Source organism: Stegastes partitus, unplaced genomic scaffold (assembly GCF_000690725.1).
Source record: "Stegastes partitus isolate 25-593 unplaced genomic scaffold, Stegastes_partitus-1.0.2 Scaffold676, whole genome shotgun sequence".
Lineage (NCBI taxonomy): Eukaryota > Metazoa > Chordata > Actinopteri > Pomacentridae > Stegastes > Stegastes partitus.
The window spans coordinates 130671-143919 of record NW_007578407.1 but is presented as its reverse complement, the minus strand read 5'-3'; the positions used below and the strand labels follow the sequence as shown (position 1 = coordinate 143919).

The 13249-nt window shown below is 41.8% G+C and overlaps 1 protein-coding gene across 1 annotated transcript; it reads left to right on the top strand.

Annotated features, from left to right (window-relative positions):
- The first annotated feature begins 3037 nt into the window (after positions 1–3037).
- On the top strand, positions 3038–10456 carry nobox (NOBOX oogenesis homeobox). The gene is made up of 8 exons (XM_008290498.1): positions 3038–3292; positions 4880–5042; positions 5145–5251; positions 5448–5584; positions 5676–5809; positions 7538–7799; positions 9112–9464; positions 10002–10456. The coding sequence occupies exons 1-8, from the start codon at positions 3038–3040 to the stop codon at positions 10454–10456; spliced, it is 1866 nt and encodes a 621-aa protein (XP_008288720.1).
- The last annotated feature ends 2793 nt before the right edge of the window (positions 10457–13249 follow it).

Here is a 13249-nt window from a genome sequence, read left to right as displayed (position 1 = left end):
TACACACACAAGTACAGCATGCAGTATAAATTAAGGGTATTTCCGACACACAATGAAAGAAAAAGAGAATTGTTGGACCAACCTAAATAAGTTGCATCAATTGGAAACATTGCAATTGAATAAGTCATTTTAATGCCACTGGTTGAAGTTAGATGTACTCAAGCCATTTGATTCAATTTTAGCAATTTAATTTTAGGAAGTAAGTAAGAAAATTCAAGTACAAGCTTCCAGTTTTCCCCACAGAAGTATTAGCTTCTACCAAACATGACTGTAAAACATGATTTTGTTGTTGGACTTATTCTTTACTTTCATTTGCGACCTTGTTAGAAGAAAACAGCAGTTGAGTTGCAGCAGAAAAATGTAAAGAAATCTGGATGTCAGACGCACAATACTAAAGAAGTAGTAAACCTAATCTTCACACATTCACTGAAATTTGTCGAAGGATGAAGTGTAAATTTAAGTTGATGGACTTCACAAAGTAAAATGCCTTCACCAATCAGAAAGATTTGTGAGATTTATTTTAAACAACTTTTTACTTCAACTACAGCTGAAATACACTTTATACAGTGCCTGGCATCACTACAGCAGAATAGATGAAACAAGTATGGATCAATCAAAAGTATGGTAGTACATGTGTACGCAGAAACATACTGAAAGATCTTAGTCCATTTAATCCATTTAATTTCTAAAAGTGCAACGTTGCATGTGTATGTAAAACAATTAGAAATTGCATAACATTTTACATTCTACCTTTAGTACTTTAGTGGAAAGCAGAGGCTTTTCTCCTTGAGGTCTGGTCTCCTGTCTGTTGGAGAGGACCAAAAATCTACAAGACATCTGGCATCAAGGATCAGAACAGATAAACCTCCAAGTAACACTGGTTACTTTTGCCCATTTAAATGTTTGTTTTTTCCTTTAGTGAAGTACACACTACATTCTTTGCTGATGCTGCTTTTAGACTGATGTCCCACTCCTCCTGAAGGAGCTGGTGGACATTTTTGGGGGACATAATCGCGTTGTCAGACACATCCATCTAGAAAATCGTGAGGCAGATTGTCTGTCCTACTATATCACTACTATGCTTACTGTCTGAATCTATTTCTTAGATGACAAATGATGGACATTCAAGTCCCTGACTAACTGACATGTAGCAGTCAGCAGTCCACTCTTGTCTTTCTGTTGTCATCTTTGGTGTCATGTCATTTCAATAAAGCTGCGTTTTAAGGTGTTGTTGTGCAGTCACTGGTCAAACGAGTGTCTCTGTGTTGGTTACACTATCTGGTTATTGTCTTTAACTCAGTTGTCCAGAGTTTGCCACCAGTTGAACAGCTCAAAACCGTTTTGTGCACAGTTACCTAAATGAAAACCTTTTTCTGAATTTTTAAAAAACTTTTTCTTTACGTCAGAAAATAAAACCATTTGCATGCTGCATTTATATTTTTATTCAGTGTAAATCACAAACACAAGTTGTATGAAATTCAATGACTGATAATGTTAATTCGATTGTTGTGGAATACTGCTGGCACACGGATATGGAAGGAGGAGGATAATAGTTGTAGGCACGTCCATGTGATGAGTTCTTTGTCCTGGACAATGAAGTGGGTGATCATCTTGAACAATGCCGTTCACACAGTAGCATAGATGCTTCCAAGAATGTTTATAAAATTACTGTGAGGTACTAATTTGATAAAAGTTATTGGATGTAGGCTATAATTGTCTAGACAAAGAATAATGAGCTTTGCTACGTTTATACAGTCTATTGTTGTAATAGAACTTGGAGGTAATGAACCACCTGATGCACAGCTTTGTCATGTATTATCTCTTTAAAGACTGTAAACTAACAATCTTCTAACGAAGATGTTGCATTTTGGGCATTTTAGCTTTGGATTTAGAAAAATACTGTGTTTTTTAAATTTAAATTTTTTGCTGTTTCTGACACATTACAGACCAAAAAGTTAAAAAAAAAACAAACAAACAAAAAAAAAAACATTACTTAATAGGAAAAAAAAATCAATTGTGCACAAAGTACAAAGCCTTCTCCTCACTGCCAGCTGTATAATTCTGGTTTTGAAGTCCTGAATCCTATATTTTCTGATATTTTTTTGTTATTTATTCCCACAGGAATTTTAAAATACTCTCAATTACAAATATTCGATATGGAAATACTCAAGTCAAGTCAATTTTATTTATATGGTGTGATTTCACTACTTGCATCGTCTTTGATGCTTCACATAGAAACCTTACAGTCAGCCTATGTTAAACACAGCATGTGTTATGTGAAAAGACTGTCTTTAAGTGATCAAATCAATAAATATATTGTTCTGAAGAAATTATGACCAGTAGTAATGGGACATCATTCGAAGAATTAGGTGCTAATGTAAAACAATGCAAATACAGAGACACTTAAGTCACTGCTTTACAGGGATAAAGTACCAGTTATCATATTGTGTCTTGATGAAAGCGATCCAGGCCTTACAAGACCTGGACTAGAGTGTAAAGAATTTAAAAACTCTCACTTCATTCTGTTGCAGACTGTCCAAGCCTTCTGTGTGAGGAACTGGAGGATTTGGAGACAAAGAGCCACCAAGGGAAGATAAGCAGCAGGAGGAGGAGGAGGAGGAGGGAGAGAGAGGAGGAAGTGTTCAGTCAGAGGGAGGATGAAGAGGCAGGAGAGGAGACGGAGCGAGAAGAGAAGGAGGGGGAGGAGAAGAGAGAAAAGAAAGTTGTATCAGAGAAGGAAGCGGTGGTGACAGAGGGAGAAGAGGAGGAGCAGGTGAAGCCTGAGAGTAGGCTGGAAGCGGAGGAGGCACAAGAGGTGCAGATGGAAGACAAGGAGATTGAGGACGCCAAGGAAACAATGGTTGATAAGCAAGAGAATAAAGTCAGAAAAAGTTTAGAGCAGAAAGAGGAGCAGAAGAAGAGTAGGAAGAGGCGAGGTAAGAAGCAAAGTGAGCCGGTGAGAAACAGGAGAGAGGTAAAGACTGATGGTCTGACGTTTGAGGAGGAAAAGAAAAGTGAGATACAGGAGGTGCCAGCCATGAGCTCAGAGGAGAGCTCGGCTCTGTCGGAGCCGGCCATCGGCCTGATGAACAGTTGTGACTTGTCTGACTCAGTCTACTTGGGTTTTGGTGGGACAGGGCTGTATTGTCCCCCAGTTCCTATCCCCCTGCTGTACTCCTCACAGCCTCCGGCCCCGGTCCAGTCTGCAGCTCCTCAACCATCGGGGACAAAAAGGCCTCACAGCCCCCCTCAGCCTCACAGTCTCCCCCAGCAGGGCCCACAGCCTCTCGAGGTGAGGAGAGGCCATTCACTTGTTCACTAAAGATCTGTGAATGTATATAAAGAACAAGATTGTTCGTGAACCAATTTCCTCACATTTTAAAGAACCCTTAACACATGCGTTTCCTTTTAATGTCCTCTTAAAAGTAAGTACTGCAGACTCTTTGAGTTGTACGCTCACACACTCAAACTGAGTGAAATATTCACACCAAATGCTCTGTGTTCTTTATCATTCCATCTGTTTGGGAATTGCATGTCTGCTGCTCCATTTTAGACTCAAAGTTCAGACAGATTTGAGATCTTTGGAAACTTTAGAACGTTTATAAGACAAAAATAGAGATGTGTGTTGAAATCATTTTTGGCTGCTGAGCGTGAGACATAACCTCCAAGCCAACACACAGTTCTGCATATTTGAGTAAAGCTCAACAGGTTTATAAAAATCACTCATTTGCTGTGCATAATAATGTGTCTGAAATGATGCACACCTACAACCCTCTGCATTATTAATGATGCAGCTGTGCAAGTGACATCCTGGATCGGAATATTTGGCTCAGTGTGTGCTGGAGTGTCATATTAGTAGGTGACCGAGATTCATTAAAACATTGCAACGAGCACATACACACTGCGGCAAATCATTTCATCTAAATGTAAAGCTTTTGTAAGGGGAAATGGCAAAATGTGATTATATTGTATCATTATTTGACAGTGACAGACTGTACCTACACCATGAAATGTGATTTATTTTTTTTGTCCACCATCCAGAATTGTGGATAATAATAGATAAAGTCATGGGTTGAGCAACAGCAAGAAATTTCAATTCCCCTGATTTCAAGCTTCAGCATTTCTCCTTCTGAAATCTAAATTGAACAGATTAAATCAGAAAATCAGTTTGTTGACTTGCGAGTACATCATGTTGGATCATATAGAGTACCGACAAGTGTGTGAGCATAGTAGAGCTGAAATTAATAGACTGAATGACAGGAGGTTAATTATCAACTATCTTAATAATCGATCAGTTGCTTCAGTCTTTTTCAAACTAAAAAAAAACTTTCCGCAAATGTGTTTGCTGATGGTAAATTTGATACCTTTGGATTTAGATTGGCTTCCAGACAAAGCAAGCAGTGTGCAGACATTAGTTTGGGCCTGGGGAAATTGCACTGGGCATTTTATTATTTTCTCTGACATTTAAAGGACCAAGCAATTAACAGGAAGTGAGAAAAATCATTACCTGCAGGCTACAGCCCAACAGTATAGACATGTCACTGTCGCACTTTGGGGTTACATAGAGAACACTGGAAATTAATTACTAGGTCCTTGAAGACCTGAACCAGCTTTTAATTTTATTGTGTCACTGTTGCATTGCTTTCTGTGGGCTGAAACATTCAGCTGTGCGCTCCTCTGTAAACCTCATTTTTGTTTTGGCAGACACTCTCATTGTTGGCTTTGGACGTCCTCCAAAACTGTATTCAGCTTTAAAGAAATGAGATTATCAAAACAATGAGAAAATCAATGTTTTTAAAAGAACAGCACAGTCAAGTTAATATTATTTAACGTGAATTTGACTGAGATAATGAGGTAATGCCGGTCTGGTTCATGGCAGATGGAGATAACTCAGGTCTACTCCACCCGACGCTCCATTCGCTACAGCGCCAGGGGCCGAGGCCGGGCCCTCAGCTTCCCCCTGCTGCCTGGCCTGGAGACCGTGGACAGCTGCCTGCTGCCTCCTGCACCGAAGAAGAAGACGCGGACACTCTACAGTACCGGTGAGGGAAATGTCTGTTTGTCCACGTGTGTTCGGATTTGACCGCTATGCAAAAAGTTGACCTGTGTTTTGTGTGTGTATGAACATGTACACTTGCATGCAGATCAGTTAGAGCATTTAGAGGCCCTTTTCCAGGAGGATCACTATCCAGACGCCGAGAAGAGGAAAGTCATCGCTGCTTCAGTCGGTGTCACACCTCAGAGGATTATGGTTAGACCGTCATTTTCCTCTTTGGATCCTCTAAGGAATTGTACTCAAGACTTCGAAATATCTGTTAGATTTTACTGTCTTCTTAGTCTTCCACACTCACCCTGTTCAGAGCACCTTCTACTTTCTCACCACCATCCTGGGTCATGTTTGCTGACATCCAATGTATTGTGTTCCTGTGGATGTTTCGGTGTCACAGGTCTGGTTTCAGAACCGCAGGGCCAAATGGAGGAAAGTTCGCTCCATCACCGCAAAGGTTGAAAATGGACCGAGCAGAGCTGAATGCAGCAGTAGCAGCAGCCCACATCACCAGAGCAATCCCACACTGGCACCCAAGTATTACAGTCTTGTCATATGTGTGTTTTTTATTTCATTTAAGCTTACTTGTTGTCTGATTTCTTGTTAACTATGTTTTCTCGTATTTCAGTAAGGGAGCGCCTATTTCTGGTCACTATGCTACCAAGCTGCCCCAGCTCGCACCAGCGCTGCCGACTTTCTCCATCCTGTCCACTGAGACCCCACCCTCCTACAACAACCTTCTGGCCAGCTTCAACAGCCCAGGTGTCCACACACATTTACACACTTTATGGAAATATATTGTTTTTAATGCGTTAGGTTGTTTCACATTAGTTTCGTTTCACAATAATTCTGTTTTTGCCTGAGTCAAGATGCCTTTGCAAAATTATAAGTTTAGCTAAATGATGAACTCAACTTTTCATTGTCTGTAAATCAAGTAGAAGGGAAATGGCAGCCTCTCTTTAGCTAAGGGTTTCACAACATTTGCTCAGAAGCCTAGTGTTAAGAAAACGTTTTATAGTACAAAAATTGTAAACAGAATTGTGACATTCATGGTATTTAATTGATGTCAGGGCTGCAGACCTACTTCTTCACGGAAAGCACAAGATTTGGTCGCACCTCCACATCGCTTTTTGGGTACAGCGTGGCCTTAATTAATGCATGCTGATGAATAGTTGTCTTCGTTTACCCTGGTTTTACACTAACGTAAAGATTGATAGTTAAGTTAGACTTCATATTTACAAATTATGTTAACCATATCAGTTTTGTCACCAGTCTTTTGCTGGAGGTTTTCTGACATTATTCCTATAAACTGCACAGGATGAACTCTGCACTTGCCGAACAGCTGATGTATAGACACTAGAATTTATTGTCATTCCCTAAACCCTGCACATGCAGGCTAAGGTAGATGCTGCCAGGCAACTGCATCAAAAATTCCTTTGAAAACAGTGAAATAAGGTGTTGTAATGTCGATTTTAAATTAATTAAGTGATTTCATCTACATGGATTGCTTTCTAATTGCAGAGTTGTGTACAAACAGAGAATTTATATGTTAATACAGCAATTGATCACATTTGTTTAATTATGAGAGGCCAAAATCATAATTGTTAGTACTTTTCATTTAATTCATTTAATTGTGATTCAATGTAGTAGTTCTTCTTCTTCACAGAGTCGGTCGGTATCTCCCTGCCTGCACCTGCACTCTTTATCGACAGGAGTATCTGAGTCAGGACCTCTCCTACTCTATCATCATCATCATCATCTTCCTCTCTCTCCTCATTTTATTTTTTTAAAATAATCAGCTATGGACTGCTTCATCATTGGGACATGCAAGAATTAATTGTATTGTTTCACACATCAGGTAGAGAGACATTGGCTGAGCCAGTGAAGATGAAGAATTACAAATTTCCATCACTGCAGCTAAAGCAGCTGCTACCTGCACTGGCCAGAAGCCTAATGATCATCATACACTCACATGAATGCAACCATGTGAAATGTTTATTCACAGAAAATGCTTGCAGTCTGGAGCCCTGGACGTGCATCCTGTGGTCATGTTCAGAGTGATAAAGCACAGCCCAATGATTCACTTCAGTGAGACCTCTGTGATTGCATAGCGAGATGTCAACTTAAAGAGCTTTGGAAAAAAAAATCAGGTCGTCCAGCGAAAGTGTTGAAGTTCACTCAGTTATGTTGTAAAACAATGAGGTGTCCTCTAAGGTAGTTGCAAGTTTGATCTCATTAAATTGCTAATAGTGAAATTAGTGGCTTTATCACCACATATTAGCAGTTTGTAGCAGTACAAACCATCTGTCTTTAGTTCATTTTCTAACACAAGGGGAGCTTTATCTTGAGGCCAAAAAAAGTCATGAATTACGCAGGTTCAGGCTCAGCAAACTTTCGCCCGGCAGCATTTTGAGACAGTAAAATCACTTCCAAACTAAACTAAAGCTTCTCTCTAATCTCAGTTTTAAATCTGCTTGTTTTATCTCCAAGGTCAATGCAGAGCGAGAGATGCAGGCCAGCACCAACTTTCATCTCAGGGGGGTTTGACGGAGTATCACCCCCGTCCCATGCACAGCCCTCCCCCACTGCGTCGAGCCAGCCTCCCCCTTTTCACAACGACCTATAATCCCACCAACCCCGCTCCGCCTATCCTCAACGCCCCGTCCCACACCCCATCTCTCTTCCTGGACGCCCTGGAGGGTGGCTCCACCTTGGCCCATCGTGACTCCCAGTCTCTGCAGACGGACACCAGGTCAGTTCAGTTCACAGCAAACTGTGACATGAATACTAGAGGACGATTCCAACATGGACGGATACAAGAGCTGACAGGAGGATAGAGAGTAGGCAGAGAGGGATCCTGTGAAATAAATATGATGATAGCTCACACAGTGCCTGTAGTAGCGGGGAGTCAGTTTCAGCTGGTGCTCTAAAGTATTTCAGAAATCATGCTGAGAGACATCTCGGTTAGTAATTGCTTTGAACAAAATTGTGTTTGTTTGACTACAGTTATGTATCACAGCACTACACCCCCACCATACACCCCCAATGCAAGACAATACAAAAACAATGAATATCAAGAAATTTCCTAGTCCCACTGTTAAGAGACTTTAAGCATCAATCCAAAAAGGAACACAGTGTTATTGGAACTATTGTCTACAGAAAATATAATTCCTTTAAAAATGGTTGAGAGCGTCTTCTGTAGGCTCAATGGGGCATTATGTGACATCACCACCTACAACAGTGTTGCGTTTGAATGTTCAGTACTTTGGCACATTCACATCCACTGAGCTGGTGTGGCAGCAAAAAAACTCTGATGAATAATCAGAGAACCTGAAAATATAACCCTTAATCTACCTGCATGGCTGGATATTAAAAGAAGTAAGAGATTGTTTTTAGCCATGCTGGCAACATTGCTGTTAGGGTTACTCTTTGGTAGATAAAAATACTTAGTCTTTTTGGACTGACAGGCCTTTCACTCCTTTGCTGGCAGTATTGAGCCTTCTCCACACACTTCCTTGTGTTGCTCCTTGCCTGGTCTGACTCACTGGATGTAGACTTTGTCTTTCTTTTCCCCTCCCGCTATCTGCATGTTAATGTTTTCAAAGGCAACTTTGGTACAGGAAACAAAACAACCTCCAAGCAGCCACCTACATGCTGAAAACGGCAAGTTTTGCCAAGGATGTGGGTCTTGTAATAAGGCCGGCCTGCTTGATTCTTTTGGTGAATTGGCCATTTTATTCATCTCACATTGGTATTTTGCCGTGGGACCATCACTGCATCATGGGCTTAGTACCACCCAAGATGATTGTGGTTGGTGTAAATAAACACAAATAAGTCAGAGCACTTTTTTCCCTGATAGCAGAATGATAATGAGGTGCAGCAAACCATTCTTTAGGCCCGATACAGCAGACAAGGACACCACTCCTTGCCTTTTTGCACTAAATCATAATTATTGAAGAATCAGGAGATTAGGTGTTTATGACCATAGAGGTAACTCTTTGAGTACTCATTAAATATCTACCTATGTGCATTCATCACAAAATCCTTCTTTGTGTTGTCCTCAGTTCACTGTTTGACTTTGCGGAGAAGCTCGACTACATGACATCCAGCCAGCAGAACAACACTATGTCCTACCAGCTCCAGACCTCCTACCCCACCAGTCAGCCTCAGCACCAGCCACAGCACCAGCCTCAGCACCAGACTCAGCACCAGCCTCAAACATCTCTGCCCCACATGGCCTACCTCACCCCCACCCCCTACCTCACCCCCAATCCTCCAGATTCCAACCCTACCTCCTACCTGACCTTTGCCCCTGGAGGAAACTCGACTGGTGTGGTGACCTACTCCACTGGAGGCCATGCCTACTTCCAGTCTCAGAGTGCAGGGCAAATTCTGCTGCAGCCAACTGGTCACCATGGTGAGTCTTTGCAATTAACTGACATCTGATTAATTTAGGCATCCAAAACTCGCTAATCCAAGGTCTCGTCGGATGTGCAAATCAGTAATGTGGAAATTTTAAAATCATTGTTAGGAGTGTTAAAATACTGCAGAATTTATTTAAAGAACCAAAAAGTGGTTTGACTGAAAGCAAACCTGGAAAGCTCCAGTAACATGATAGTGGTGTGGATCACTTGGTCCCTGAGACGCCCCAGTTTACGTGTTTATCAAGTATAAAATGTAGCAGTAGTCAGTGGCAGATGAGAATGGTGAAGCTGCATCGTGGCTGCAGTTTAAAATGGCTTTGGGAAGGAGCTGCAATAGCTCCTCAGTTCAATGAGAGATGAAATTTGAGAGAGAGAAAGCAGGAGCCGTGGTGGGGCGCACAAAATGAGAAGCAACAGGCATTCATGAGTTGGACATGTTTGTGCATAAGACAGGAAGAGGCGTGTTAGAGGCATAACTTAACTCTAATAAAGTTTAATTGTCACATGTCAAACATGTGTTTTCCATTCAGGTGGGATCGCAGCATACCAGTCTTACCCCTGGGGTAACATGTACAGCCAGCCAGCTATGCACCAGCATCCTCAGTGCCCTCCAACATACCCTGCCAGTTTGGGATCTGCTCGAGACCACCAGGCTCCCTCCACCACCAGCTTGCCTCTCCCTTCGTTCTTCCCCCGGGGCGACCTTGGGCTTTCACATGCAAACTCCCAGCGATCATCACACACCCAGATAAACACCACCACCTCCACCACCACCACCGCCGTCCTCCCACCTGTGTCGACTCTGCGGCCCTCTTGCCTCAGAGCGGAGAGCACTCCAAACAAGGTTTCATCCCTGCTGTCTTCTCAGGTCAGCTCTGCTTCTCCTGAAAGCCCTCCAGTGCCCCCTTGTGTCAAAATTGAGCATGACAGTCCCCGCGAGATTCATAGTCACTTCCACTGCGACTTCTCCCCCATACATTTTTGACTCCATGTTTGAATGAGTCTGAGACTGTGTGCGTGTTTGAACTACATTTGTAAATATAACAGGTGTGAATGGTTCTGTACTCTCTATTTGTATTACTATTAGGATGCCCTCATAGAAATGTCAATGCTACCAGTCTTGGTTGGGCTGCACGTAGCTGGTTGCAATAAATGCCTATTGCTCTATTAATCCTTTATTTTTGCATTTAACTTGCATAGCGATTTTTTTTAACATCAGAACTTCCTAACCTATTTTTTCTTTGGATTGTTTTTTACCAAGACCATTTTGTTCAGTCTGAGCAGAGTGCAGAGTAATTGCTCTCCAAGCTCCTTCAGTACATGCATGGACACTCACAGATTTCCTGCGTGTCAGTTCAGAAACCTCCCAACACAAGCAACCCTTGGTACTGAGTTAGAAAATGATAAAGAGAGATGAGAATGCATAAGAACGAGAGCAGGCAAGCATAAACAAAACAAATCTAAAACTTCATTTAGACTATAAAAATGGAAGACGAACACTCGGGCGTTGGCCTCATAGAATTTCAAGTTGCATGCATGTGATGTACTGTAGCTAAAAATCAGTATGTTGTTACTGGCCATGACGAGGACAGATGAAAGGTGGTGCTACATTCAAGGTAATAATGGCACAAGAAGATTACAATAGCCTTTGAAGTTATGCAAATATACATACTTGCTCAATCAAATTGCTTTGTTGTTGTATGGGTGAAAATGTTCCAAGGCTCAGTACCAGTCCATGGTCCAGTGGTTCAGAGCCTTTGCTTTAAATGAGACGTACATATTGATGTAGTTGTGAACAGATATATGTTAAAGTATTGACATTTTAGTAAAACACAGCTGTTATGCTAAAATAGGAAAAGTTATAATCGTTATTAATGCCAGCAAGGGGAACTTAGTGTGATTCAGAAACTTTATTTGGTCTGTATGTCAATATGACCAAATTACTAAAATACAAAAAATGAATAGAAGTAGGCCTCTTAGCAGCACCAAAACAGTATCCTCACACAGAGTTTCATCTACTGCTGAATCCTGAAAAATGATGATTGACATCAACAGTTTTTCTTGCATCTGTTGTAGCTGAAATCACTATATTATTAAGTGTTATGAGATAAATTAAGCACAGACAGATGGTGCTGAATTTAAGATGGTTAAGTCAGAAATAGACAACAATATTAGGTTTGATATAGTTATTATTAGTCACATGGTTATCTTGCCGCCCAGCAGCAAGTGTTCCAAGACCCTTTATCAGTCCATGCCCAATCTGTTGGAAAATTTAGATTTAAAGGAGAAAATATGCAAGTATGACTTGCTTCAAGCCTGCCTTTAGCCCACAGGTGGGCGCTGCTACTTTGTGAAAGACGACCGCATGCTGGGATCTATAGTATTACCAGGGTGTTGTTTTTCAGATGTCCCTCCGTTGGGAGGGGGGATGATATGTGACAGTCTCTAATCCGATAGAGGAGAATAAGAACCGAGTGGTTTCTAGGGTAGAGGTATCCCAGACAATCACTGATACAGCCCAAATCCTTAATCTGTGTTGCCATCTGCTGTGTTCGCACACTTACTGCACTTTCCGCTCTGTTTATTCTTAGTATGCAAGTCAGTTACAGGGGCTTGTGGAAACCAAATCCCTATATGAAACTCCGCCTCTGAAAAAGCTGAAGGCATTTTCCTGAGACTAAAAAAAAGACATTTGGGAGTAGTGTGTCATTTTCCCTCTTAGTAGTGCAAGTGAAACAAAAAGTTTCTTGTTTAAACTCTAGTTAATATTCCTGGTTCGTAGTCCTGCTGTATGTAAAAGTAAAGTTTGAAGTGAAGCTCGGATGACGTGGGAGTAAGAGAAGGAACTGTTTGATGAGAGCGAGGAGGAGGTGGCAGGGACCAAGGGAGCAGATAAAGGAGGGGGGAGACGGAGGAGTGAGGCAGTGTGTTGGTCTGGGAACAAGGGAGGAGAGCTGAGATGAGCCGTTGCTATGGGAGGAGAAGAGGATGATGGGTGGGCTCTGCCAGCAGGCGTGGGAGGGAGAAGAAGATGGGGATGAAGGAGGAGTGTGTTTGTAGCACAGGGGGTTCTGGGATGAACAGAACTGTTGGTTATGTAAGCGCTGTATTTGGGTTTTTAATGAACCTCTCTCTTCCTGCTTACTGGCTACTGAGCTGTTACTGTTGGCAGGAGAAGAGCAGCATAAACACACATGCAAATACACACATACACACACACACGCACAAAAACTTCATTTGCAGTGGAGAAATTTCTCCAACTCTTGCATAAAGAGACACATACACACTCTCCGTTCAGGAATGAAGAGTGAGAGCTCTATTCAAACTTGTTTTTACTCTGGATTTTATAGGTGAAGTCGGACTCTCTGTATGCCTTTCGTTTGCTGTACTGCACGTTCTGGTCTACATGGTCTCAGACTCCTTCATATTCATGTGTCAGTGAGCTCGCACATGTGACTGAGGAGAGCTTCATGTAGGTTTAACTTTTGCAATTAATTTTTCCAGGACTTCCCTCGTGTGAACAGAGAGTGCTCAGAGCATAGCTGGAGGGCATGAGTGTGTGTGTGTGTGCGTGTGTGTGTCTGTCTTTAAGCATGAGTGTGCATATATGTGCATATGTGTTTGAGCACAGGTATGGGATGCTTTTCTCCATCCCGATCCCACCGTGTCAATATTTACTCAGTATTCTGAGATTTGAAGAAAGGCAACTTGTTTCAATATTTATGGATGTGGTCAAACGTGAAATCCTCACAGTCTTTCCAAACCCTGTGACAGTTTG

Bases quoted from the DNA above. Each gene is read 5' to 3' on its own strand.
- nobox (XM_008290498.1), top strand. From the start codon at position 3,038: ATGAGCTCAGAGGAGAGCTCGGCTCTGTCGGAGCCGGCCATCGGCCTG. The intron at 3,293-4,879 runs GTGAGGAGAGGC...GGTTCATGGCAG, and splicing joins AGGGCCCACAGCCTCTCGAG to ATGGAGATAACTCAGGTCTA. The intron at 5,043-5,144 runs GTGAGGGAAATG...ACTTGCATGCAG, and splicing joins GCGGACACTCTACAGTACCG to ATCAGTTAGAGCATTTAGAG.